Source organism: Hydra vulgaris, chromosome 01, assembly GCF_038396675.1.
Source record: "Hydra vulgaris chromosome 01, alternate assembly HydraT2T_AEP".
NCBI lineage: Eukaryota > Metazoa > Cnidaria > Hydrozoa > Anthoathecata > Hydridae > Hydra > Hydra vulgaris.
This window is the reverse complement of record NC_088920.1, coordinates 4702531-4730000: the sequence shown is the minus strand read 5'-3', so window position 1 is coordinate 4730000 and position 27470 is coordinate 4702531. Positions and strand designations below refer to the sequence as shown.

At 27.1% G+C, this 27470-nt stretch overlaps 1 protein-coding gene across 5 annotated transcripts in view; it reads left to right on the top strand.

Annotated features, from left to right (window-relative positions):
* LOC136075045 (NACHT, LRR and PYD domains-containing protein 6-like) overlaps positions 1-17303 on the top strand; it is a 53056-nt gene extending 35753 nt beyond the window's left edge. For 3 of the 5 annotated variants that reach the window (XM_065787267.1, XM_065787270.1, XM_065787269.1), the window contains 2 exons: positions 3741-3797; positions 16672-17063. Coding sequence is in view for 1 of the 5 variants with exons in the window: in XM_065787271.1 (XP_065643343.1) it covers positions 3741-3797; positions 16672-17270 (656 nt within the window). In the remaining 4 variants the exon portion in view is untranslated. Of the gene's footprint in view, positions 1-3740; positions 3798-11149; positions 11251-16671 lie in introns of all 5 variants that reach the window. The other 2 variants (XM_065787268.1, XM_065787271.1) reach the window with 2 other exon arrangements.
* Positions 17304-27470: the final 10167 nt, after the last annotated feature.

Here is a 27470-nt window from a genome sequence, read left to right as displayed (position 1 = left end):
TAAGAATTGATTACTTTTGTTATTTAAAAAAATATTTTTTATAAAGGGGGGTTTAATGTAATTATTATTTGAATTTACTTATTTTTATAGTTTTTTAGGAGAAACTTATTTTCGTGCCTGCATTTAGTAATTAATTCTGATTTATTGTTCAATAAACATTCTTGGTTTGCATGTGTAATAATTTCCAATTTTTCTTATAGGCGTAGTATGCATTTTTTGGCAATATTGTTACATGCAAGTGCTGTTTTAAGGATGGTCCAATTCAGTATAAAATCATTAATATTTTTTATCTTTTAATTCCCTTATATATTTTGACAGCATGGTGTCTTTTGAATACTTTTTGTTTTTAAAAGATTGCTTATGAGCGGCAAAACGTTTTTTCCATTCACCCTCTGTTATGCCAATATATTGTGTATCAGGTACATTTTTAGAGGAAACAACACATTTATATACCACATTTTTTTTATAAACAACTTCCACTCATTGAACAATTGTTTTTTTACAATGAAAATTTTCTGTAGTTTTTTCATTTAGGATTTATTTTTTGTTTAACAAACCATTATTGTGACCTTTTATAATTCTTTCCATATTTTTTGTGCAACTGTTGCTAACTTTAATTGTATTTTGATTAGAAGTGTTATGGGGGGAGGGGGTTACACCAAATTACATTTCTGGTTCGCTTTTTTGTATTCTTTTTTTCAGGGTCAAATTTTAGTTCAAAATTTTTAAAGCCACTTTTTTTAAGGGCATTTTCAAATATTTGTTTAAAGGAATTTAATACATTTTCATCAGAGGAGTTTTGGTTTAGCCTGTTATTAAATGAAATCTGGATTTGTTTTAGAATTTGGGGTAGATGATTTGAGTTAATGTTAATATACAATAATTCAACGTTTGGTTTCTTAAATATAAGCTTATATAAATTTTCGGAGAGCTTAAATGTGATATCAAGAAAGTTCACAATTTTTAAATTTATGTTTATTTCTATTTGAAAGCCAATGTTTTGAAAAAATTTTATAATTTTGTAAGCATTACTATTAAACCATAGTCGTGAGAAAGGCCTAATTCTTTTATATTGATTATTTTACTTAATAAATCTAAAATATATAGTCTAACAAATTCATAAATTTCTGCTTCATCATAGCTGCCCATTGTTACATCAAAGCAGTCATGTATGATTTTCTAATTTCAAGTTTCCTTATTAAAATAAAGTAAGGTTTTTTTACAATGTTTTATTATACGCATTGTTTTCTTCAAAAATAACTGTGTGGCTTTTTGCAAATTCAATTGTTTTATCTAAAATATCTGCAGTTATTGAGGGGTATAAATTATTAATGTCAAATTGAATAAATGTACAGTCATTTTTATTTTCGATTATGAAGAACCAATTTATAACATCAGTGGTATTTTTCCACTGTTGCAAATTTAATTTATTTTTAAGTTATTTCTTATTTCTTAATTATTCTCTATTATTAATTTTTTCCAATTATATTTTGCTTACATGTCCAATATTTTGCTTACTTGTCCAAATTTTTTGAGGGAACCAATACTATGAGGAAGTTTTGAAAATTTGGTTTATTTTAGTGTAATGAAGGCTTGGGCAGGTGCAGTTGATATATAATATATACATATATATATATATATATATATATATATATATATATATATATATATATATATATATATATATAAACATTTGCACTTTAAACAAGGCTGGAAGCAACCACTATTAAAATTGGAAGTTACTGAAACAGAAAAGATGAATTCTTTAGAGCAATATAATGATTGACAAACACCTTAAGAGATTGCAAATTATATAAATCAGGAAAACAAGATAAAGGGAGCGAATTCCAAAGAACTTTTGTTTGAGGAAAAAAATTATAAAATTAGGTTTTTTTAACACTAAGGAACAGTAAATTTGTGAGACTTAATTGAATGACTAGTAATATGAGAATTTTAGAAGATAGCACAAGAGACATAAGCTCTTTAGAGCAGTGTCCATTATAGTATTTATAAAAAATAGAAAGAAAGGCAACATTACTATTATTTGTGAAAGGTTGTAGGTTGGCTACAAAAGAAGGTCCAACGATGTTTACAACGTGTTTTTGCACCTAGTTTAAAAAAGATAGGGCGTCTTTGCAAGATAGATATGGCGAATATGGCAACAGTATTCTATACAAAGATGGATTTAAGATTTTTAGAGATATAGAATAGAATTTTGAGTAAGAAAGTGACAAGCATAATGAAGTGATGCAACCTTAGCAGATGCTAATTTTGCAAACGATTTGATATATGGTTTCTAAAAAAGATCAAAAATAAGAGTAAATCCTAGAAGATGAAGGGTAGCTGACTCATCAAGTATATTACTGTTATTAACATTGGAAGATCTAGGTTATTGCGATGATGATTAGCTGAAAAATATTGAGTTTTATTTGAAGTAAAGTTCACCAGCCACTGTGTTTGGTTGGTGAACTTTTACTTTTCTGCTGTTGCAGAAGCGAGATCCTTTTCAAGCTGAAATGCCCCCTCCAAGCAATCAGATAGTGCTGGCTTCTTATCAAGACAAGAATAAATGGTACTATCATCAGCAAACAATGTCACCTTAGATGTGAGAATTTCTGGGAGATTGGTAATGTAAATTAAAAGGAGTATAGGGCCAAGGATAGCACCTTGAGGTACCCCTGAAATTACAGGATATGAAGATGAGTACTGTACATTGAGGTTAACTTTATACTACAATTAGTAAGGAAGGATTCAGTAACCTTAAAGATGTTACCAGATACATCGTGAGAAGAAAGCTTATGGAAAAGACCAGCATGCTAAACCTTATCAAAAACTTTAGAAGTGTTGAAAGCGTTAACCTTAACCTCTATCCACATCTATCAAATGTACAATAAAACCTATCGGTTATTAACGTTAACAAATTAGCAGTAGAACGAGAAGATCAAAGTCCATAATAATGGACAGAAAGTAAGTTATTAGATTCAAGATAAGAGATTAGGTATTTGTTAATTAAAGACATTATTCAAATCAAAAACATTGCTTATTATAGTAAGAAGACTAATGAGATAATATTAAGTTGAGTCAGATCGCTTTCCAGCATTTTTAAAAAATTGGTGCTGCTAAAAGATGCTGCTTTCCAGCAGGCTAGAAAAAAAGACTCTTAAAATCACTTTTTAAATAGTTTTAAAAGTATAGACAACAGCTCTGAAAAACACTTCTCCAAGAATATAACAGGTATGTTTTCCGGACCTCAAGCTGTATAAGAATCTACACAGGAAATTACTTTAGATTTACTTTAGACAGAAGCTGGAGTGATATGAATGTCAAGCAATGGGTCAACTTGTTTGTTGGCTTTATCAGGTAGAATGCGACTAGTGGAATTAAGAGATAATAATAATGAAAACTTCTTATCTTTTGAATGTAAAACATGCGTGTAGTGTTGCTACATTTACTATCTTATAGCCTGCTGCTACAAGGAGTATTGCTGCATTGACTATTTTATAGTCTGCTGCTACGGGAGTGATGCTACATCAATTATCTTATAGCCTGCTGCAGCAAGAAAGTATTGCTACATCACCTGAGAGTTTGGTTGAGGCAGACAGTCTATCAAATATTAAAAAAAACTTTTATTTTAAAAAAATTGTTTTTAAACTTTTTTAAAATGAAACAAGCGTTTTGTTGCATTAAAAATATATATTATATTATTCATTAAAATATATATTCATTAAAATATATCTTAGGAAACTGGTTCTCTGGGAACAGAAAGATTAGTTATACTGGAATAGTATGGATTTTAGGTAAGAAAGTTTATATTTTAGTAAATTGTTATTTATATTCTTTAAAAATTTTTTCTTTTCTTTTTTTTTTTTTTTTTTTTTTCCGTTTAATGGTTTTATTTTGTCATTACAAAAATTGCACAATTTTGTGTAGAATAAAGAATAAGAATTTGAGCAGAGCGAAAAAATAGAAAAAATTTGCCTTATCAATATGTCCTTAAGCTGTGTTTGCTTTCTTTGTAAAACATTCATATAAGTTTTAAAATGTAATAAATAAAAATCTTGGGTACCATTTTTATGTTTAACAAAAAAGTCTTTCATGAATTAATGGCAAATAACATTAGTTACTCAGTGGAGACATTCCATAGACTAGGTATTTTCCAAAAATACTATGTTATGCCTAAATACAGAATCTTCGTATGTTTAATATAGTAACTAAAACAGTTAACAGATGGCTTAAACTGTCAATTGTATGAGTCAGGAAAACATAAAGAAAAGAAAGGGTTCTAAACTAATGATGGAAAAAACTAAATGAATTTTGAGCATGAAGAAGTAATAACAGTAAAACAATAGGACTTATTTAAATGCAGAGACATGCAAGGTTAAGTTTTAGTTAATGGAACAAGCGGTAAAAGCCTGTTGAAATAGTGGCTAGGGTGCTATTTATAGAAAAGAAAAAGAGATGCAATCATATGACAATACGAAGGAGGCTAAAGTTTAGCTGCTTAAGCAGGTCCAATGACATTTACAATGTTTATTTAAAAGAGACCTTATGTAAAAGAGAGAAGGTTTTAAAAAAAACAGCTAAAAAATTACATAAGTATTCTATACAGGGAATAGTAAGAGATTTATAGAGGTAGAACTTATGATGCTTAAAATTTTATGTTATTTCCGCATTAATTGACACCTATCAGAAACGTGCAACAAAAATTTCTCTAAACTTTTTTTTAATCTATTAAACTTGTACTCTATGTCGTAAGATGAAATAAATCAAAATAAGATTAAGATATGCATAAAAAGTAACTATTAAGTATTCTGTTTTTACAACAGGTCCAAACTTACAGTGTGATACTATATGGCACATGTCTAAAATAAAAAAATTCTAAAATAACATAAAAACAGATCTTTTGACAACTTTTTTAAAAATTTCTGATGTATCAGACTAATTTATTTAAAACAATTAACAATAGTGTAAACAATTGGTGCTATTTAGGATGAAAGTATAATACTTGGTAGACATGTTGATAAAGTTAAAACATTTATTTTTAGGCTCAGACCAGCCTTCAAAATCACACACATGGTCCATGGAAATTAGCACCTGTCCATAGCAACACAATTTTCTTATAATTTCTATGCCTATGCACAGTGGAACAGAGTTTGCCAAAATACCAAAAAATAAATGTCAGAATCGCACCATGAAATTTTGTCATAATGGTGAAAACATGTTCATTAAAGGAAATTTCTAGTTAAAAAAACATTAAATATTAATTTAAGCGTAATTTTATGCAGTTATTTACACATTAATTTGACATGTGTTCCAAAACGCTATTTTGCATTTTTTATTTATCAACTTTCTTATGCTACTATTGTTTTAAATTAACTTTATTGACTTTCATTTTAAAATATATAATTTTAATTAACAATGTTTTTTTCGCTCAGACTTTTAAAAACAATTTAGCGTAAGTGTAATCATTAGTTTTTATGCATCAAAAACAGACAGTTTTCAATATTTTTTTTGCTGCTAACCTTTACTATTTGGTATCAGATAAACTATCCTCCAATATCCTTCAAACATTCGACTATGTAAATCTCATGCTAAATGTATGTAAATAGCCATGCATCATAAATATTTTGCTACTTTTTGCAATAAAAAAAGTTATAACAAAAGATTGGTCTTCGATTAATGGTCAGTTGATGAGAAATACTGAACACATAAAAAATATGTTTAGTACACAAAGAATACCTTCAAAATCTTTTACTACTGTTATAATTTATAAGTTCTGTAAATATAAATCTAAAAAAGTTATTTTTATGACAAATACATGCTTTGAAAAGTAGTATTTTTGATGTTTACACTGATAAAAGTTGATAAAATATTTCGTATTTTTCATCAAAATTTAAATTTTTTAATATATTTTTTTATATTATATTATTACATGTTTATTACTTTATTTATGCATTTTATATATAAATATAATTATTCTAATAAAAAATACTACGAAAATAATTTTAGCACAAAAAACTAGATTTTGTCCCACTGTGCTATGGAGCCCTGTCTATAGCAACAATTTTTTTTTCTTCAAAATCATATAAATTCTACACCTATGCAGAGCTCAATATAAATGAAGCAAAATGTACAAAAACACTATATGGGAAAAAGTTAACTGATAAAAAGTTACAGAGCCTTAAAAGGTTATTAATACTGGGGGTAAAATTGTACAAAGTAGAGCATGCAAAAATAGGTTACAATTATTTTTAAAGAATGTACAAAGTTTTGCAAGAATTTTATTTATTTAAAATATAAAGTTAGTTTTTATAGTAGTGTAATCGAATCTAAATAAAGCTACTTTTCAAAAAATTATTGTTTAGCACCATACCGCCTATACAAGATGCTTTACAACAGCATCTCTAGAGCTGTTAACCAGACTTTATATTGCTGGATGCAATCGTTGTAAAAGAATCCATAATTGCTTAATCCATGTGAGTAGGGTTAGATTATGACAGACAATATTTAAAATTATTTGGGAGACAATTTTGAAAACTTCCAAAATGCGAAGTTAACTTTTGATATCTTTTGGAAACACCAGCAGTGCGATGCACAATTTGCGATTACGTAATTTCATTGTTATTGCGTTTGATTATAGAGTAATGTGTACAATAAATATTATAAAAAAATAAATAGTAAAATTTTACTTTAGTTAATGGCCTAATGTTATAGATATATGTGTGAGCTTGAGTCTTATTGTGTTGAACATCTAAAGAATTTTTTTCTTAAAATTAAAAAGAAAACAAAGAATAATAAAAAAATAGCTATTGTTTTGAGAACCAAACACTCAGTCAACTTCAATGTATGTACAGAAGCCCTTCCAGCTCAATAAATTAGTATCATGTCAGATTGCTGATTTAGTGCAGATTGCTGATCTAAATGCTTTTATATTTGTGTCTTCTTGTATATATACATGCATGCATAAAAATATACAAGGAGGCACCATTATTTATACACATAAATAAATATATATAAATATATATATATAAATAATAATTTTATCTTTACTTTTTATTTTCATTGAGCAGACAGAAACTTGCATAAATTAGGATTATCAAAATATTATTATCAAAATAGAGGATTTTATCCCATTATCCAATAACATTGTGCAAAGTAGACTACCAGTAGTCAGGTTAATACTAAATATTCTTTTTGTAAATACATTATTTTAAATATTGTTTAAAATTTATTTTTACGAAAATAGGTGAGATTTAAGCTAAATCACAGTTGTTATGACTGTGGTTAGGTGAACTTAATTATTCAAGTAGACTAGAAGTATTCAGGTTAACACTATCTAAGTTTAAACTTACCTTTACATAAGCAGAATAACATTAGGCTGTACTAGGCAGCACATGTGATCTACTTTAAATTACAATATCATATATAGATAAAAATTTTCAACCAAAATTTCTGAGCTCAGCTGAGTGTAGTAGGTGCTAGGCTTTTTATTATAAATGATATCCAATCATCGATTTTGCTTTATAAAACAAAAGATGACGCATGAAAAACGGCTTTAATCATTTAAATCTTGTTCAAATCTATTTTAAATAGCACTTTTAATGTTGTTGTGTTATGGAACATTTATAAACGAGGATGGAACAAATAAGGGTTTAGAGGCTAAGAACTAATAAGCCCCAAAATTTTTTCTATTAATAATGCCCATTTTATATCAAACACAAAACAATAACAGAATATGGTTTACTAAAGAAATATGGGTTCTTTTACGAGATATTGGTCTGGTGACTTGGTTTTAGTCTTAAAAGTCTGGAGTATTGGCCTTGGAACTTTACTCTCTTGTACTTTCTTGATCCCTACGAAAAAATATCTACGCAATTATAAATTATTACTATTAGGATAAACGTGTTATATAAGTTACGAAACTTAGTACAACATAGCTCTCTGTTTAACTTCTTACATTAAGTACTTAAAAATAATACGTAAATATGTAAACTTTACTTTAATTTATTTTTATTTTTGTAACTATGATATGTGGCTACTATTCATTTCTATACATTCAAATTTATTTTAGATTTGGGTAAGCGAGGCAAAAAAACTTTTTTGTTACAAATTATTTCAAAATTTTTGTATTTTAAATTTTATATATAAAACTTTTAATTTGCATTTTTTTAAATACATTTTAATAATAGGTTTAGTACCACCTAATTGTCTTATAAGGCATTTTTATCATTTATCTTTAAAAATCCATTATTTTGCAAAATATTGTGATATAATCTCGTAACTTTGCAGGTATTACATTACACACTCTGCAAGGAAATAATAACAATTTTTTGTGCTGCTCCTCATGTGACTAAAAATAACAATGAAGTTGAAAATGTTTTTACCAACCATTTTACCTTAAAACTATTGTATCAGATTGTAAACAACGATTTCACCAGTTTTCAGCATTGAAAATGATTAAAATGAACAGAAAAGAATATTAAATTTAATTTGTTTTCGTTATAATTATGCATAGTTTTAAAAAAAAAGTTTTCAATAATGATTTTTTTTAGTTTGGCTTTCAGCAGCATACAACTGTTTTGTTTATATTCTGTTTATTTCCGCATTTATGATCTCAATTTTTTGCTTTAATAAAGTAGAACGAAGTATTTTTCTTAAATTCTGTCTCCTTCCTTTCCAATTTCGTTTAGGCATGTTTTCTTATTTTTTGCACAACCTTACCTTCTTCCTCTTTATTTACAGCCTGTTTGCTGGCTTTTTTATATATGTTTTTGGCATCATAGTAATTCAGTTTTGGGCCTCAAAAAAAATTGTTTGATCAGACAGAAAATTGGTTCTTTGTTTTTTTATAAGGACATAAAAATTCTATAAATAAATTTCATCTATCTTATAAAATAATATTATATCATAAACATATATCTAATCGGAGAATTAATTTGTGTTAAATTGACTTGGTTTTTATGTTACCAGTAAATTGCCTTAAAATGTGCATACTTGTTGTGTTTTTTTTGAATAAATCAGAGTGTTTTTTTTTTTTTTACTTTTTTAAGTCTTTGTTATATTATTATATAATATTTCATCTTTTAGATTTATTTTCTTTCTATTGATTTATAAATCGTTTTAAAAGACACTTACAGAAATAACTTGACTGAACTTTTTTTCTAATGGATTGTTTGTAAACTATTTTACTTTTATTGGTTTCTTTTTTTTTTCTTATTGAGTTATGATTTAAGTTTATACTGTTGATTTATGTGACTTCTATTGATAAATGGTTGTTATATTTTTTCTTGCATAATTTAATGCTCATTTGATCCCGTTAGCTGGCGTGTTTTGCTTGTGAGTATAATGTTAATTTTATTAATTTACATTTAAATCATAATATTAATTTTATTAATAAAACTTTTTAAATCATTCTTAGATTTTTTTTATTTTTATCGTTTTGTCTGAATCTGTGTGTGTGATCTAAGCTTTTTTTTATTCTACCACACTTTCATTTTTTCTAAAAATTATTATCATAGTCGGTGCTGTTTTATTTCTCTCTGTTTTATTTTCTTTTGTTTTCTTTGTGTTTCTACTTTTTCTTATTTGTCCTAGCCTTTAAATAACATCTTTGGGGTTAAGAATTCGCCAGTTCTTTCATTAGTTTATGTTACTATAGTTTAAGTTTTTTTTCTGAGGGTTGTGTTACTGAATTTATAACTTCATTCCTCGTCAGCATTCTTGGCAAATCAATCTTGATTAAATCTAGGTGTGTCAGTCCTGCTGCACTACTTTTTGTAGGCTGTTTTGCTTCCCTTTTTTATAGGTTAACCAAAAGATTTTTAATATTATTTTGGTCAGCCTATGCTTTCATTGCCTGCTAAATGAAACAAGCCAGGTATTGGCCAAAAATATAGATTTTAAATTATGATTTTTTATCGTTAATCTGTTTGCAGAACTGCGAAATGATATGTCGAAAGTTAAGCCAGATTTTGGCTCTCCTTGTAACGTGAATTTTTTCTTATGTTGTATATTTACCTTTGCAATTGATTAGATGCCCTTACCTAAGATTGTTCTTCTTTAATCAAAAAATAACTGAAGCAAATTTTTGTTTTCATTGATCAGACAGAAAATTAGTTCTTTTGTACTTCTTTGTAACCAGAACAAACTAATCTTGGTGTTCTTAGGTTATCTTGACAATCAAACTTGCATAGATTAGGGTTAAAACAGTGGCCAAGTGAACATACCCAGTAAACGCAGATTGGTTCAGAGTTGGTCAATATTTAGTTGAAATCAATCGAAAAATGAATAAAACGTTTCTGACCTGTTATTTACTGAAAATCGACGCATGATTTGAAATGCATATTTTAAACTTTTTGATATATACGTTTACTAAACATCGATCTAATGTTTAGAATATCGACTTACATAAGTCAATATTGTAAACCTATAATCGACCTTAAATAAACGTAACATTTATAGATTTAAAATCTACACTTCAAATCTTTTTATATATACCTTAAACGTCGATCAAACGTTATTATTAAACGTCGTTCAAACGTTTACAATATTGACTAGTATAAGTCGCTATTCTAAAGTCGCTATTCTGTTCGACGTTTAATAAATATTTATTATATTATAATAAAGTAATATAGCCATTAGTCAGAAGACTAACATAACAGCTTAAGTCACGCGGTTTATATAGGCATAATTAAAACGAAATAAAAAGCATATTAAAATAATTTTTTTTATTGGCTTAATAATTAGATTAGACTTTAAGATTAACGTTTTTATGATAAACTTCCTTACAACAACTTAAAGCAAAACGACTTAGAAATAAATAATAAACAAATGTCGATTGCACCATTTTAATTCATGGAAGTTAAAAAGCTCTTATCACAACAATCTTTTGTTCTAAATGCTAACATATCAATGGACTCCGATGTTTTAGAAATTATTGATGGCGACATTGACACAGTTAAAAAAAATGAGTTGCTAGTCTCTTGTTATGAAAGTCCTGCTGCAAAAACTTTTTTCATAAGTTTTATAAGCAGTTAAAATTCATTTTGTAAAAGCTAGTATGGTTGTGTAACAGTAGGTATTCATCTTTGTAATAATCAAGAGGTTTAATAACTAAATATTTTTTTTTTTTATTTTAAATACATTTTAGCTTATTTAGTTACGTTACATTGCTAGAGAAAATTGGTGGAACTGAGCTGGCAAAAACGATCAAAATACGAACGTGGAAGGTGATGTTGCACAAAAACAGGGGTATGACAATCAAGCGGTAGACGGTATACTATGAAGGTTTTTGATAATGCATAAACCTGAGAAAACAGTGATCCAAAATATGTTTATGAGTTTATTAATTTAATTAGTAATCTTTGACTTAATCTTAATTTGAACTTATTTTCTGCTGAGATTAGATTTAAAAAATATTTGATAAAAATTGTTACTATAAAATTTCTACTGTAAAAAGCGTGATCATTTTTTTTTTAATTATCAAGCATGAACGAGCACGAACAATTTTTCTCTAAATCCTCACTATAGGAAAAAGTTTATGACTTTATATAAAGTTTTACAATATAAAAGTAAACTATAAGTAGTATAGTATACAAGTTTATAAACATATTATAATAGTTATAAAAAATATAAAAAATAAGAACAGGTTTTTTTTAACTATATCTCATTTAAAAATTTCATCGTTTTTTTAATTATATCTTATTTATAAATTTCATCACTTTTATAATTATATCTTGTTTATAAATTTCATCACTTTTATAATTATATCTTATTTATAAATTTCAAGATTCCGTATAATAATCTTATAATAGTCGTCTAAAATACGTTTGAATATCGATGTTTTATGGATGTTTTCTCTTAAAGTTAATCTGGATTTTGTTCTAAACGGATAATCGACCAAATCTGAAGTTTTGTCTTAACGCTCTTTTGACGTTTAAAAGACGTTTTTGCGTTTACTGGGTAAATATGCAAGTAGACTACAAGTATTCAGGTTAACACCATCTTAATTTTTTTTTTTTTGTAATATAGTTTTGTAAAAAGTATTTCAAGTTTATTTTCACAAGAATAGATAAGATTTAGGCGAAATCACAGTTTTTATCTAAGTTTCTAATCTACATTGTCTGTGGTGCAATAATTTACATTGGCAAAATTTACGCCCCCCTGCCCCAAACATGAGAGTAACAAGTTGATGAAGTACTTTTTGTACTATTCTTAACTAGATTTATATTCATCGATAAATTTTAAGTTTCATAGTATTATCTATTAGCGTTTAAAAATTATTACCATAAAAAATTTGCAACCCCCTCAAATTGAGGGGGGTTTAAACTTTATATGGTCATAATTTTTGAACGCTAAAATATTTTAAAAAGAAATCTAAAATTTATCGATGAATATAAGTCTAGTTAAGAATAGTACAAAAAATACTTCATAAACTGGTTGCTCTCACATTTGGGGCAGGAGGGCGAAAATTTTGGGGCTTTTTTGTTCCCAGCCTCCAATCATCGCAATTTTTTGCAAACCCTCATTATTTGACATAAGTATAAACATATAAATGTTTGGAGTTTGCTCCATGTCTGGAAGACAATCTCGAACACCAAAAAATTCTTTCTACGCCTACGCTTTTGTACATATAATTAAAACATTTTTATTTATATTTTTAAATTTTTTTTTTGTTCATTTTTTTTTTAATATATTAGTAATTCCTTCTATTTGCCTTTAAAATGGATGATAGTGTGAGATTATTTAATCTTGAAAGTTCAAAAGATGTAGCGGAATTTATTAGTCAAACAAAATCTAGTCTAAAAATCTATTAGTCCAACAAAATACTATATTTTCTCAACCTTTTGTTAGAGTAAATGTTTTCTTAAAGAGATATTCTCATGAATTAGTGATGTCTTAAACTTATTTCAAGAAGTTCAAAAAATAAGGGTTACCAAAAGAATTCAGTGATATTTTACACCGTTTTAGAACAATCCCAAGATAACATAAGAAATGAAAATAAAAGTAAAAGATGACAGACATTCACAAAATAAACGATTAACAAGACATAATGCCATCCGCCTAATTGTTTGACACACCTAAAAAGCTATTGCGGAAATTGCGTAAAAACTGTAGCAGGTTTTGACGTTCAAAAAGATATGTTCGAACATGATGATTAACATATTAAATTAATATTATATAAATGTTACACTTCTTTTCAAAGAATTCAGAAACTTTTTTTTTTTTCAGTTTTTTTATTATATAATTTGCTTTTTAAAATAGTCACTCGAAGTTTATACCAATTTGATAAATGCGCCTCTTATTTAAAGTAGCAGTTGTGATGGAATTTTTAGTTATTGCATTTAATTATTTCATATTTGTTCAAAAATTATTTAAGCATATTATAAAAAAAACGGTTACGGTTTAAAACTGATTTAAATAGGAAACATCAAGAAAACAATAAATACAAGTATTTTACATATATATATCGTTTGCTTGACTTCGTTACGTTTATATAATAAGAAATTTTTTATGAAATTATTTATAATATATAACTTTATATTCGCTTCATTTATAGGTATTACTAAATTAACTGATAATAATTTACAAACTGTAAGTTCTGTTTTTAAAAAAAACGTGTTTTTACACATTTTTTGTGGCTTTTAAATTATCTTAATGACGTCAGACAAAATAACAGTAACCAAATCTATTTTTTAATTTTTTATTTTCGTTTTATTTATTTCACATCAATAAAATTATTAGTTTATGTTCTCCAACGAAAATATATAATTTATTATTCGACATATTATCAAGCTTTTAGCGTGATCTAAACCTTATGGTGAAGCCTCAAATACTTTCATTTCAAATATAATTAAACTAACTACTTTAAACGCTATAAATATACCATAATTAATGTAATAAAACTGAGTAAATAAATATACCATAATTAATGTAATAAAACTGAGTAAATAAATATACCATAATTAATCTAATAAAACTGAGTAAGTAAATATACCATAATTAATGTAATAAAACTGAGTATAATACATTTCAAAAAATTCATTTCAGAAAATATAAAAAATCTTTGTGAGACCTGGAAAGGCATAATTAGATTAGATTTGGTTCAGTTAACTTATGTATGTTTAATTAATGTATGTTTTGTCAACTCTGATTAATTTGGAGGTACATTATTGACATTTTTGACATTTATTAGACTATATATTTCATAAAAACGGTTGCGAGAGTTACGATATCATTCTATAAAACTAAACGGTTGATTCAAAATTTTTTCGAATATGTGAAAAGATCTTTTTAAAGTTCGATCGTCGAGTTTTAAGTATACACAACCTAACGTGTTTTTTTTCCTAAAATAGTTTTACGAACTCATAGCGTCACCATCGTTTATTAAAACATACACAAGTAACAAAACTACCTAAAATTTGTAAGTAATTTATATATAAAAATATATATTCGTAAGTAAATTCTTCAGTTTTATATTCATTTATTTGTTTTTATTTAAAAAGTTTTTTGTTTTAAAACTAAATTTATATATTTCTAAAACAATAACTTACGACGACTGTCTTGTGTAGGATTGATGATAGTAAGTATTCTTTTGTTGTGGATATATTAGTTAAATTATATTATAAATATACAAGATAAAATTGCTAAAATATATAAACCTTTCAATTTTATGTAAAATTTTATATAATATTTTGATTTCTATCTCTAAGCTTATTCTTTTTAATATAACATAGCACATAGATACGTGTTTATAATTTTCAAACTTTTTATATATTTAATCGTTATATGTTAATGGAAAGAGTTTTAAATTAATATGAAAATGGTGAAATACTATATAAAAACGAACGATTTTATATTGTTTCATCTCCATTTGTGTATGAAAATTCTTTATAAGAATATTGCAACTTGAAAATATCGCTTTCACGAAATTGAAGTTTTGGTATTCGTTAATTTTTTTTTTTTTTTTTTAACGCATGAAAATATAATATGAGTGTCCTCTTGGAAATACGATAATTGAGTATGAAAGAGTAAGTTTTTCAATTAAAAGGTAGATTGAAAATAGATGTAAAAAATTAAATAAATATGTTTGAAAAAGAAATCAACCTGCCTTCAAAACGTTAGTGGTGCAAAAAAAAAATGCATATTTATAAACCTTAAAAAATTCTTAAGTTAACACATCATCTCGCCACAAAAACTCTACACTGCAAAAAAAATGTTATCGTCGCGTGGAAAACATTGTTTTTACAAATTTTTTACTTTAAAAAATGTTTGCCATGCTTTTGTATGCCAAAAACTAGTACATTATGATAAATGTATGTACGTATCTATGTCATACTACTTTTATAACATACTGAGGTTTTATTTAATTGCATTTTCAACCGACTGTATTTAATCGTTTCTTTTTCGTTCTATATGTTTACAACATTTGTTCAATATGGTACTATTTTTAATGTAAGTCGACAGTTCGTCTAAGTTAAATATTCTGGCATGAACCTGTGTTTCTTTTGCAAAAAGTTTCAGAGAAATATTGTTTTTATGAAACAGTTGTAAATGAGAAATTATTTTCTTGTTTACGTTAAAATGTTTGTTACATGGATTTATTTTTTAGTTTTTAAAACAATATGTCATTTGATGCGATTTTATGGTAAATTTTAAATTTTATTGATTATCGGTTTATCTTAGGTATGTTTGTTGCTTGTTTTAATATATTATATATATTACATTTTGTAGCTATGCTTTAATGATGAAATAATGTTGACTATGATGTGTAAATGTCTCCTTTTTATGAATTTTTCCAATTTCTTTGTATTTCGTCATGACAGCCTTTTTTCATAAGTCTTGCGTATTTCTGTTTAGACTTTAATCGCTCAGTATAAATCAAGAAACGCATGCTGTATCACATATTATTATATTTTATCTTATAAAATTTATAAAAATACATCTTTTGGAAGACAGATAAAATGCGAAAGTGCGGATATTTTCAACGGGTTAGTTATGGGAATTAAGTGCGAAATATTTTTCCTAACTTTTTTTTCTGCACTTTATTCCTCCACTGAAAAATACTGAAACTTTCAAACGTGAAAGTTTCAGTATTTTACGAATTCACTATTAATCGTACTTAAAGAAATAAATTCGTCAAAGTTATTAATCAACGTCGAAATCGAATGAACAAATATTCTTTTTACAAAATTCCTTTTGAAAATTGATTTATAAGAAACATTCACTTGTTTAATAAAATGTTTTATGCTTTATTAAAACAACCAAACGACGAAATTTTTTTGGAACATATGAATAAATTATTTAAATTATTTCGTTTTAAAAATGTGATAAAATGTTTAAATTAACAAAATTAAAAAATTGTCTATATTTTTATAATATTTTTTAAAGAATTATTTTATTTAAAAGTTTCAATATTTTAATATTTTTATATATCATTTTAATTTAATATTAATTTATGCATATATTTGTGTATATAATATTATTATGTAAAATATAATCTATTTAATAAAGATAAAAAATTGTATATGATTTTTTATTCAATCATTAAATTCATAAAAATTAATCAAATTATGTGTATGAATATGTAGAATATTATAATATATATAATTTTGATTATTATTTTATTAATTTATTTGTTTATTTTATAATTAATATTTAATTTTACTTTAGATCGTCTAAGAAAAAGTAAAGATCGAAAAGATTACCATGATTTATTCATTGAATGTTTTTATGAAAGTCAATCATCATTTACTGATGAAATAAAATCAATTGTTGAACGAATTGCTTATGAACTATGGTGTATAGATAGTGGATGGATTTCGATTCACAATGGAAAAACTTCTTACTTAACTTCTTGCGAAAATTATTTCATAAATCATTACTTAAAATCTGGAAGAAAGTTATCGGCGTTAAGTGTTGATAAAAATATTTTAAGTGATGAAGAAAAAAAACTTTTAATACAATGTTCAACTAATGTTCGCAGTGTCAGCTTTTATCGTCCAATTAATTTCGAAGGATGGAAACCGAAAGATAAGATTGAAGTGTTGACGATATCGATCTCAGGTTATTTTATAACAAAAAAAGATTTTGAAGAGAATTTTCTTCCGTGGATTAATCTTTGTGAAGAATTATATCTTTACCTTCACAACGATTTTATTAAAGATATTTGTAAATGGATTCGTTGTTCGAATGTCAAGGAGTTTAAGATCGAGTACCGTGGAAATTATTTTCGTAACCTCGATGAATTAAAAAACTTTAAAACACGATAAAATGTTTAATATTTTAAACATATTAAAAATAAACAATAATTATAAATTAATAATGATATATTTAATGTATTAATTTATAATAAATATGGTTTTAAATATACAAATTAATTTTACTAGTTTGTTAGATTTATTATTTAAAAGTTTGAATTTTTATTAATAAAATATCATAAAATAATTCGTTTTCAAATATATTAATAGTTATAATTATAATATAAATTAATAAATTATTAATTTATCAAATATAACTATTATTATGGTATATACATTTTTATAATTTTTTTATTGTTATAATTATTTTTTATTGTTATTATTATTAATAATACTATACTTTTTAAATTACGGTACATAATTTATAATTGTTTTTTTTTTTTTTTATATTTTTATATTTTCAGTTTTTAATTATTATGTTATTAATATATAGTTTTTTAAATAATATTGTTTATAAATATTTGTTAAATGTTTTATGTATACTTTTATTTTTTATTATGTTTAAGAATTTATACTAAATATGCAAATTAAATATATATTTTTTAATTTTGATATAATTACTTTTCAAATAGTATCGAACCATATTACCATATTACCATATAACCATATTACCATATAACCAAAAAAAAAAAAAAAAAAAAAAATTTATTATTTTAAATAAATTGTTATAACACGGAAAAAAATAATATTATTACGTAAAAAAATAAAAATAAATAAAAATAAGTAAAAAAGTTTTCAAAAAAAAGTTTATTGAAACTTAAAGGATATAAACTATATCAAAGAGTATTTATCGAGTTAAAAGAAATCATATATACATACGCCTTAAAATTGCTTCCACTGGTAATTGCTAAAAATGGTAACACAAAAACAGCTTAAAGACGCTCTGGAAAACGCTGATAAAATTGCCAAAGAAGAGCTTAAACAAGCTCTTCATGTAATTAAATCACTTACTGCCAGAATTGATGAACTTACTAATAGAATTGATTTGCAGGATATTGAAATAAAGTCCCTGAAAGATAGCAAAAGTAGTGAAAAGCCTTTGTTATCTAAATTAGTTGAACAAGTCAACAAACCCGGTACATTAGCAAACGTAGCTGTAGTGAGCGCGCTCAATAAGCATAATAGGGACGTGACTAATAGAGAGAAGAGATTTGTTGTGTTTGGTCTACCTGAATCTGTAAAAACTCAACCAAGCGATATAACTAAAGATGACACCGCGGAATTCAAAAAGGTTATGGCATCCTTAAATAAATCAGTCAATATAGTCAGAGTTGAACGTTTCAAAAAAAATAAAAATTTTAATTCTGGTAAACCTGCTCCTCTTATAATTGAAGTTGATTCGGTATCTATCAGAAACGACGTTATAGCATCGGCAAAACAATTAGCATCGGGCAATTTTAAAGATATATTTATACGTCCTGACCGCACAGCAGCAGAACAAAGTGAATTTAATAAATTAAACTCAGAAAGAAAAGCAGCTAATTCTGACCTTGACAAGCTTGGAAAACTTGACAAGCCCTTTAGATTTGTCATCCGCAGCGATCAATTGCGATGCATTGATGTCTCACAGGAAGTTGAAATCAATGGTCGTAAAAAGCATCCTTTCATCAAATGGAAAGATGCACGTGCAGCCAGAATTGCAAAAACACAATGAATCAAAGTGTTTACCTGCGAATATTTATTTAAATGCATTAAATACAAAAATAAAATCTGCTAAACCTAACCCTAAAAATACATTTTTAAAATGTTTTTATACTAACGCAACTTCCCTTAATCCGGATAAAATGAACGAATTATCTGCACTTTGTGACATAAACATGTATGATTTAATCTTTATTTCTGAGACATGGTTTACTGAAATATCTGCTTCTCAATTGAACAACTACTCACTAGTAAAGAAAAATCGAATTAGTCACGGTTGAGGTGTTGCTATCTACATCAAGCGTGATCTAGTCGTGAATGAGGTATCTGATCGTCATCTAAGAGAAATCTTAAACAACAGCAACTCCGAACAAATATGGTGTGAAATTAAAATCGGTAACGAAATTGTTCTTATTGGTTGTGTCTATAGACCACCTTTATCGAATATAAATGATATAAATAAAACAATTATATTGGCTAAGCAAGCTGTTGATAGAAAAGCGTATAGTTGTATGTTACTAGCAGGTGATTTCAACTTTCCGGAAATCAAATGGCACGATGATGACAGGATCGAATTACTAAGTGGTCAAAATAGTGCGGCAAGTGTTTTTCTTGATACTTTGGCTAATCATAACCTAGAACAATTAGTTGATTTCTCAACATTCGAAGCATCTATTGGTAAAGCAAAAAACATTTTGGATTTAATTATTACAGACTTATCAACAAGAGTAATCAACTTATCTAGCTCTCTGCCGTTAGGTAATTCGTCACAAGGTCATACTGAGTTGGGATTATGTCGTCCTTTCTAAAAATGAGACTACTTTCTCAAACAAAAAATATGACTTTAATAAAGTTGACTATATAAATTTCGGTAAAAAGATTATGGAAACTAACTGGAAGCAATTATTTGAAAATAAAAACACTAATGAGTGCTATGAACTTTTCTGCAATAAATATAATAAACTCAGCAAGCAATTTATTCCGTTAAAAAAAGTCCATACCACCCGTAATGCGCCGTGGATGAATAAGGAGGTACTGGCTATGATAAAGCAAAAAAAACAACTGGGCAATTACTTATCTGCGACTAACTGACGATCTGCGAAACTGATTCGTGAATATAGGAAACTAAGAAGTCAAGTGCAGAAAGCATGTAAACGTCGTGTTCGAGTATTTGAAGCACAACTAGCATCAGATAAACGTAATCCTAAAAGGGTGTACGCTTATGCTAAGGCGTAACAGAATGTTCATGTATCTATTAGTGCTATATCTAATGCAAAAGGTGAAACGTTAACAGAGGGAATACATATCGCAAACAGACTTAACGAGCACTTCAAATCAGTTTTTGTAGATGATAGTAAAAGTAGTCAGTTACCTATTTTTGAGAGAAGGCATTATCAAGAAGACTTAGGCGATATAACTATTAACTTTGAAGCGACGCTAGCTTATTTGAAAGGTTTGAACCCGAATAAATCTATTGGTGCTGATAACATTAGTCCAAAGCTAATTACAGACCAGTGTCTATCACATCAGCTCCATGCAAAGTAATGGAAAAGATTATCAGGGAACAGATAACTAAATATCTTGAAAAAACGAGCAGCATCTCACATAATCAACATGGATTTATGTCCAAAAAAGGATGCACATCTAACTTATTGGAGAGTGTCGACTACATCACGAAAGCGTTAAGTAAAAGAAATTTTGTCGATATTGCATTTTTGGACTTCGCGAAAGCGTTTGATAAAGTTTCTCACCGTAGACTACTTCATAAATTGAAAGCATATGGGATTAATGGCAATGTTTTAAAATGGATTGAGTCATTTTTGATTAGTAGAAAACAGCGAACTGTTTTAGGTGAACACTCTAGCGACTGGACCGATGTTCTAAGCGGAGTTCCTCAAGGGTCTGTACTTGGTCCAACATTATTTATCATTTATGTAAATGACATAACGGATAAGTTAAAATCAGTTCATAAAATCTATGCTGACGATACTAAACTGTTACAAGAAATAAGACCTGAGTTTCACGATGCTGATTGCCTGATCCTACAAAATGATTTAAACATTGTCACAGATTATGTAAACATTGTCACAGAAAATGATTTAAACATTGCAACTTTTGATTTTCCATACTTACTACTAATTAAAACATGAACTACTAATATTTAAGCCTACCGCATTTTCAACTTACTGAATTTTCAACCTACTGAAATTTTAACCTACCGTATTTTCAACCTACTGTATTATCGACCTACTGTTTTTTCGATTGACTTTATAACTACGTCTTTTCCGGTATGTGTTTTATTTATTTGTTGTTGACTTGAATCAGAGCTGAATTTAATCAGCCGTGGCGCAGTGAATGGAGCGCTGGCTTATAATTGAGGGGTCCAAGGTACGACACCTGGTCTAGGTATATAAGGCGGCGTGAAATTTCTCCTTAAATGCACTTCCGCGACAAACTGATAGGTCTTGTTGGAGCACCATAATAACCAGAAAAAACTGATGAAAAATTATTTTCTAATATTTGACGTAAATGGCAGTATTTTATTCTCAAAGGAGACCTAATGGCCTTATCATAGAACACTACGGAAGTGCATTTATCAAGGATGTTTACGCCTCCTCCCGTACCAGTATTGCTTATTTGACCTCTTATTACTATCGAGTCCTTAATATAAGGTGGGGGTGAGAATAAAGGGAGGGATTTGAATTTTAGTCCAGATTTAATAAAAGGGGTTAGGGTGGGAGGTGTTGAGAGTTTTAATAAAAAGATGGAGGGATTTTTTTTCTTCCAAACTATATTTATTTCAATCAGTTTGTAAAAACTTCCGATCGGATGCCATGTTACAAAATAAGTATTTTTTTTTTTTTAATTTTCAGTTTACAAATCCTAAATGATATTATTTAGAAAACACGCGTAAAACTATTTAATTCTCGCGTGGCTAAGAGTCAAATGCTCGTTTTCAAACAGCTGTTTTATCAAAATTTAATAAAGTTTAGTATGGTGATGTAAGTTTTAAACTTAGGTAAGAAATAAACTAAAATTTTCGACGCATCGATATTTTTCATTTTCTTCATTTTTCAATTTCGATCTTTTTTATCACATTTTATTTTTGACATATCGAGATTTATTTTAGGTCGACGATTTTTAAAGCCTAATTACACTGAAAGTTTTTGACTTTATCGGTGACTGAAATAATTATTTTTAATATATAAGATCGATTTTCACTGAATGCTTGTTTTAGATTTAAGATATAAATTTTTTGTTGATAACAAGTAAAAAAAATAAACGGGGAGGGGAGGGGGTATTAAAAAACTTAGAGTGGGTAGAAAAGTTTACCAAAAATTTTAGTAAACTTAGCAATGATATCAATCATAAGCTTAACACCAACGCATGCGTCATATATACATGTGACCCTTTATATAGACCAGATATTTCTTAACAAATAAATATAAGAGAAAGAAAAATTATATTCAAATTATAATTCCGATGAATATACAACACAAAGTATAACTTCGAATTAACTTAAAATGCAGCACTAACTTAAAATACCACAATGTGCCAACGTTAGTTTTATGTTGTTACACATACATAACTTTGCATAGTAACAAGCTTTTGGTAGTCGCAGAGTCATTTTTTTATACAAAATTATAATAAATTTTATAACTTCATTTCATACAAAATATTAAATTTTTTTTTAACTTATAAAAGAAATTATTTTTCAATTTTGTAAAATCCAGGTTCTGTCATACATTATGGTCGTAGTGGTTAGAGTTCGGCACAGAACTCAGAAGTTGGTGATTTGCTAGCCTAATGAGCAACATTAGTATGGAAGAAGGCGTAAACTTATAGTTAAATGCTCTTTTACCGTGCTTTGTGATAAGACTATAAGGGAGCACTTAAGTAATCACGAAATAAAAAAAATAAAAATAAAATACTTGTACGTGTGAACTTTTTAATATTATTGCAGCACAGAATACTGACAAATTTAATAAACAGCTTCAGAAACCAATACCGCTTTGTAAGAAACCAATGTTGCTTTCTTAACTGATTAAAAGAGTGCTCCTGGATGATATTTTATTATTGTTAAATGCTGTTCTAAGAGGTGTTTCACAAGGATTATTACTCGGACCTTTACTTAAAGGTCCGAGTGCAACAATTAATAGTAATTACTATTCATTGTTTATATTAACGATTTATCTGATACAATAAAGAATGATTGTAAACTATATGCCAATGACATTAAAATCATATTAAATTTGGATTCCTCAAATAATGGTTCACCATTGCAAAACAATTTAAAAAATGTTTAATAGGTCTGAAAAATGGCTAGTTGAGTTAAGTATAATAAAATGTTTTGTAATGCATTACGGTTTAAACATCGTAAGCAATTATTTTATTAACAATATTCAGTTAAATGCAAAAGTGAGCGAACAAGATTTGGGTGTGGTTTTTACAAATGACCTAAAATTTAAATTACAATTAATTGCATGCATCTTTAAAGCAAACTCTATGTTTGGTATGATAAACACATGTTTTTAGTTTTTGAAGTATTTGAAAATTTTGTACTGTATATAGTAAAACTCTAATCAAGTTCTCTGTTTTAATTTGGTATTTATTTATAAAAGCAGGGTAACGTGCATGAATTCCGTTATCATAACAACGTTGGGATAAAGGCAAAAAAGAGGGAACTGATGTTCAAAGTTGATTCAGATGTTCAAAGTTTTTATATATATTATCTGTGTTAAATTGTGTAATTGACTAGTTTTCAAATCTGATGTCACGACAAGTGGTCACTGAATGAATTATTCAAGAGGAATATGTAAATATAAACCCCAAAATAAGTTTATTACGAATAAATCAGCAAACTATTGGAATAATTTACCTAGTAATTTAGTAAAGTCGACTTCAACAATTGAATTTAAAAATAAATTGGGCAACTTTTTATTAAATTGTATCTCGTTGTTGTTATGAAATGGGTGTCATAGCGTTAATGAAAACACAGCAAGTATTATACTGATATTTTCAAAGTTTTCTGTTTTGCACAAAATTGAATTTAAACCTAAAGTATATACTCTTCCTTGTTTGCATTTAGCAATTGATCCGTACAATATTCACATAAGGACATACTAAATTCAATATCAATTTTACACTCTAAGTGTAAACGTGTATATAGAATTAAAAGTTACCGCAAAATAATTTGTAAGAAGAAATATTGTAAGATTTTCTTATCCAATAACTTTCTAGTTTTATCAATTTTAGGTTTTTGAAAAACATTTTGTACAGTTAGCAGTCACATTGCGCCTTGCGCTGCTCATTTTTAGAGGTTTTAAGTTAAAGTTACTTTTACTTCAGATTTTTTATAACAACTCTTTCGAGAGGTTGGCAGAAAATAAAAACCGTTGAAAACGTATTAAAAACCGCAGCTTTTTTCATTTTTTGACCATTTTTCTAAATAATTTAAACCTTCAAAAATGAGGGGTCCTAGACTTTATGTGGCTGTATCTTTTGAGCGTCAAAATACATTTTGATAAAATTTAAAAACTAATTACAATTTATGTTTGAATTCAAGATAAAGAATTTTTGTTTTTCAAAAATAAATTTCACTCAACCAGGGGAATGCAGGGGATCATTTTTCAAGGGTATTCCTGCCCCTGTGATCTGACTTCCGTAATTTTTAGCAAAAAAATATTCATTTTAATAAATATTAGCAAAATAAAAGTTGCATTTATCTTCTTGTCAAAAATCTATTAGGAATGCAACAAATTTTCACACGCAAAACATGAATAAATCTCCGATGGCAAATGAAATACCACAAACAGTATTTTAAAGATTATAATATTTTACAAAAATGAAAAAGAAATATGTAATTTTTCAATCTAGATATATTCTTGAAAAATCTTCTTACAATTTCGTTGAACTGTATTCAACAACCATAGCTCTTAGATTTTCACAGTGATGGACGTTTTTCTTAGAGACAACAAACCTTTTCAATGTCTTCTTTAAGTTTTTATGTAATGCCTCAGATGTTTGTTCTGATGTAATACCAAGCGGGATTTTCTGCCTATCGACATACTCCTTGAGATGGAACCTGATTATGTGAAACTTCCGTCCAAGTGAAATCATCATTGCGAATATATCAAATACTTTAAAGTGAGGCATGAACTCCACAAATTTGTCTATTTTTTCTTTGTAGGAAATATCGAGTTTTTTTTTTTTCCTCTTTATTTTTGCCGTATAAAAATATAAATACAACCAATATTTCCAATATACAGATGGCCGGGGCAAGAAGAAGACACAATTTATCTTATCGCCAAGCCCCGTTATTGATTCCGTAAAAAATAAATAATTTCGTATAGAGTATATAAATGTTACCAATATTTTAATAGGTTTTAATAAGGTTTTAAACAACTTTTTTTTTTTTCTTTTTAATTAATTAAGATTAAATAGTAAAATTATTAATAAAACAAAGAATTGAGAAGAAATTGAACCTTTCCATTTAAATATATATATATATATATATATATATATATATATATATATATATATATATATATATATATATATATATATATATATATATATATATATATATATATATATATTTATATGTATTTAAGCATGCTTCAACCAAATCCATAAAAGGGTTGACAAAGATAAACTTTAAACTAAATCGAAAAAACTTATCTGTGTCACCCGAAAAAGTCAAGTACTCCATCGCTAACTAGAAGCATTTGCTTCAATTTTACTTTAAATTCGTCAAGAGTTTCAAGAGTTTTAAGTTTATTAGATAGGATTTTATTCCATACTTTTGGTCCTCTAATGGATAATGAAAACTCAGTTGCGGCATAAAAACTTTTGGGCTGAATATAGGTGTTGTTTGAGTATCTGGTTAAGTATCTATGTTTATTTATTTTGAATAACGAATTAAAAATGTTTAGTGTAGTTCTTTTATTAACTTTATACATGAAAATTAAAAGATGAAAAATATTTATTTGGTAGACATTGAGTATATTCAGCTTTATAATTAGTTTTTTGGAGTGAGTAAAACGGCCTACATCAGAAAATATTCTCATTTTATTTTTTTGTTTATTAAAAAGTTTTTTAATTTTGTTTTGATTTGTGCTACACCAAGCAATGTTTGCGTAATTCAGATAACTATGAACAAAGGAGAAATATAACAATTTTAAACTAGTTTGATTTAAAAATGGCCTTGCTTTATACAGTAGGCCAATACTTCTTGAGATTTTACTTTCAAGATAATGTATATGATTTGTCCAAGTAACGTTTTCGTCAAGTAGTACTCCTAAAAATTTTAATGATTGTTCTCTTTTTATAAATTGACTGCCATATAAAGTTTTGGAAGTTTTAAAGGGATTTTATCGCGTTCATAAAAGCGATGGAAAAAAGAATACTTTGTTTTATCTAAATTATTTGATAATTTATTTGCACTAAGCCATTCTGTGAGTTTTATGAGTTCCATGTTAACTGAATTAAACAACATTTTAATATCGTGACAAGCATGAAACAAATTTGTATCATCCGCAAACAAAATAGTGTCTAGTAACTTACAAGATTTGCTTAAATCATTAATATGAATTAAAAATAAGAGTGGTCCTAAAATTGACTCTTGTGGTACACCACATTTAATATTCATATTATCAGTTTTTCCGCAGCTAAATGAAATGTATTGTTTTCTATTTGACAAATAGCTTTGAAACCATTTAAAATATGAGTGCTTAATCCCGTAATTTTCTAGTTTATTTAATAGAATATAGTGATCACCAGTGTCGAACGCTTTGCTAAGATCAATAAATACACCTAGCGTATATTTATTTTCATCAAATGCCTGAAAAATATTTTGAACAAGATGAATAATTGCTTGATCTGTGGAGTGATTTTTTTAAAATCCAAATTGTTTGTTATAAAGAATATTGTTATTTTCTAGAAAGGTAAATAGTTTATGATACATAATGTATTCTAATAGTTTTGAAAGGAATGGAGGATTGAGATTGGTCTGTAATTGGAAACGCTGGTATCATCTCCAGAATTAGAGACTGGTACCACCCTTGCAAGTTTAAGTTTATCTGGAAAGATTCCTTGTTTAAGAGACAAAGTAAAAATATGCTTGAGCAGAGATTTTAAATAAAAAATTGATTTTATTATTACATTACTGCAAACATCGTCTTTCATCCCAACACAGTATTCAGCTACTAGATCAAACAAAATTTAACCAAAATTAACTAGCTGAAAATAATAGTATTAACGTATTTGTGTCTAATTAATATTAACGTCTAATTTTATTAAGATTGGTAGGTCAATGGTGCCCTATCTGTACTAATTGATTAAAAACGTTCTAAGAAGTGAAAAAAATTTAAAATGCGATGAAGTACCTTCTTTAAACCTCCTCAGGGTTTCAATTGGAGAATAAAGTGTCATTTCGTCCAATGATGTTACTACTTTGGCACAGTTAGGTTCATCAAAACCACCATTTTTATAGCCATGCCTGATAACCTTTTTCTTTTCAAGAATCTCCATCAAATTTTTATCAGTGAATAGAAGATCAATAATTTTACT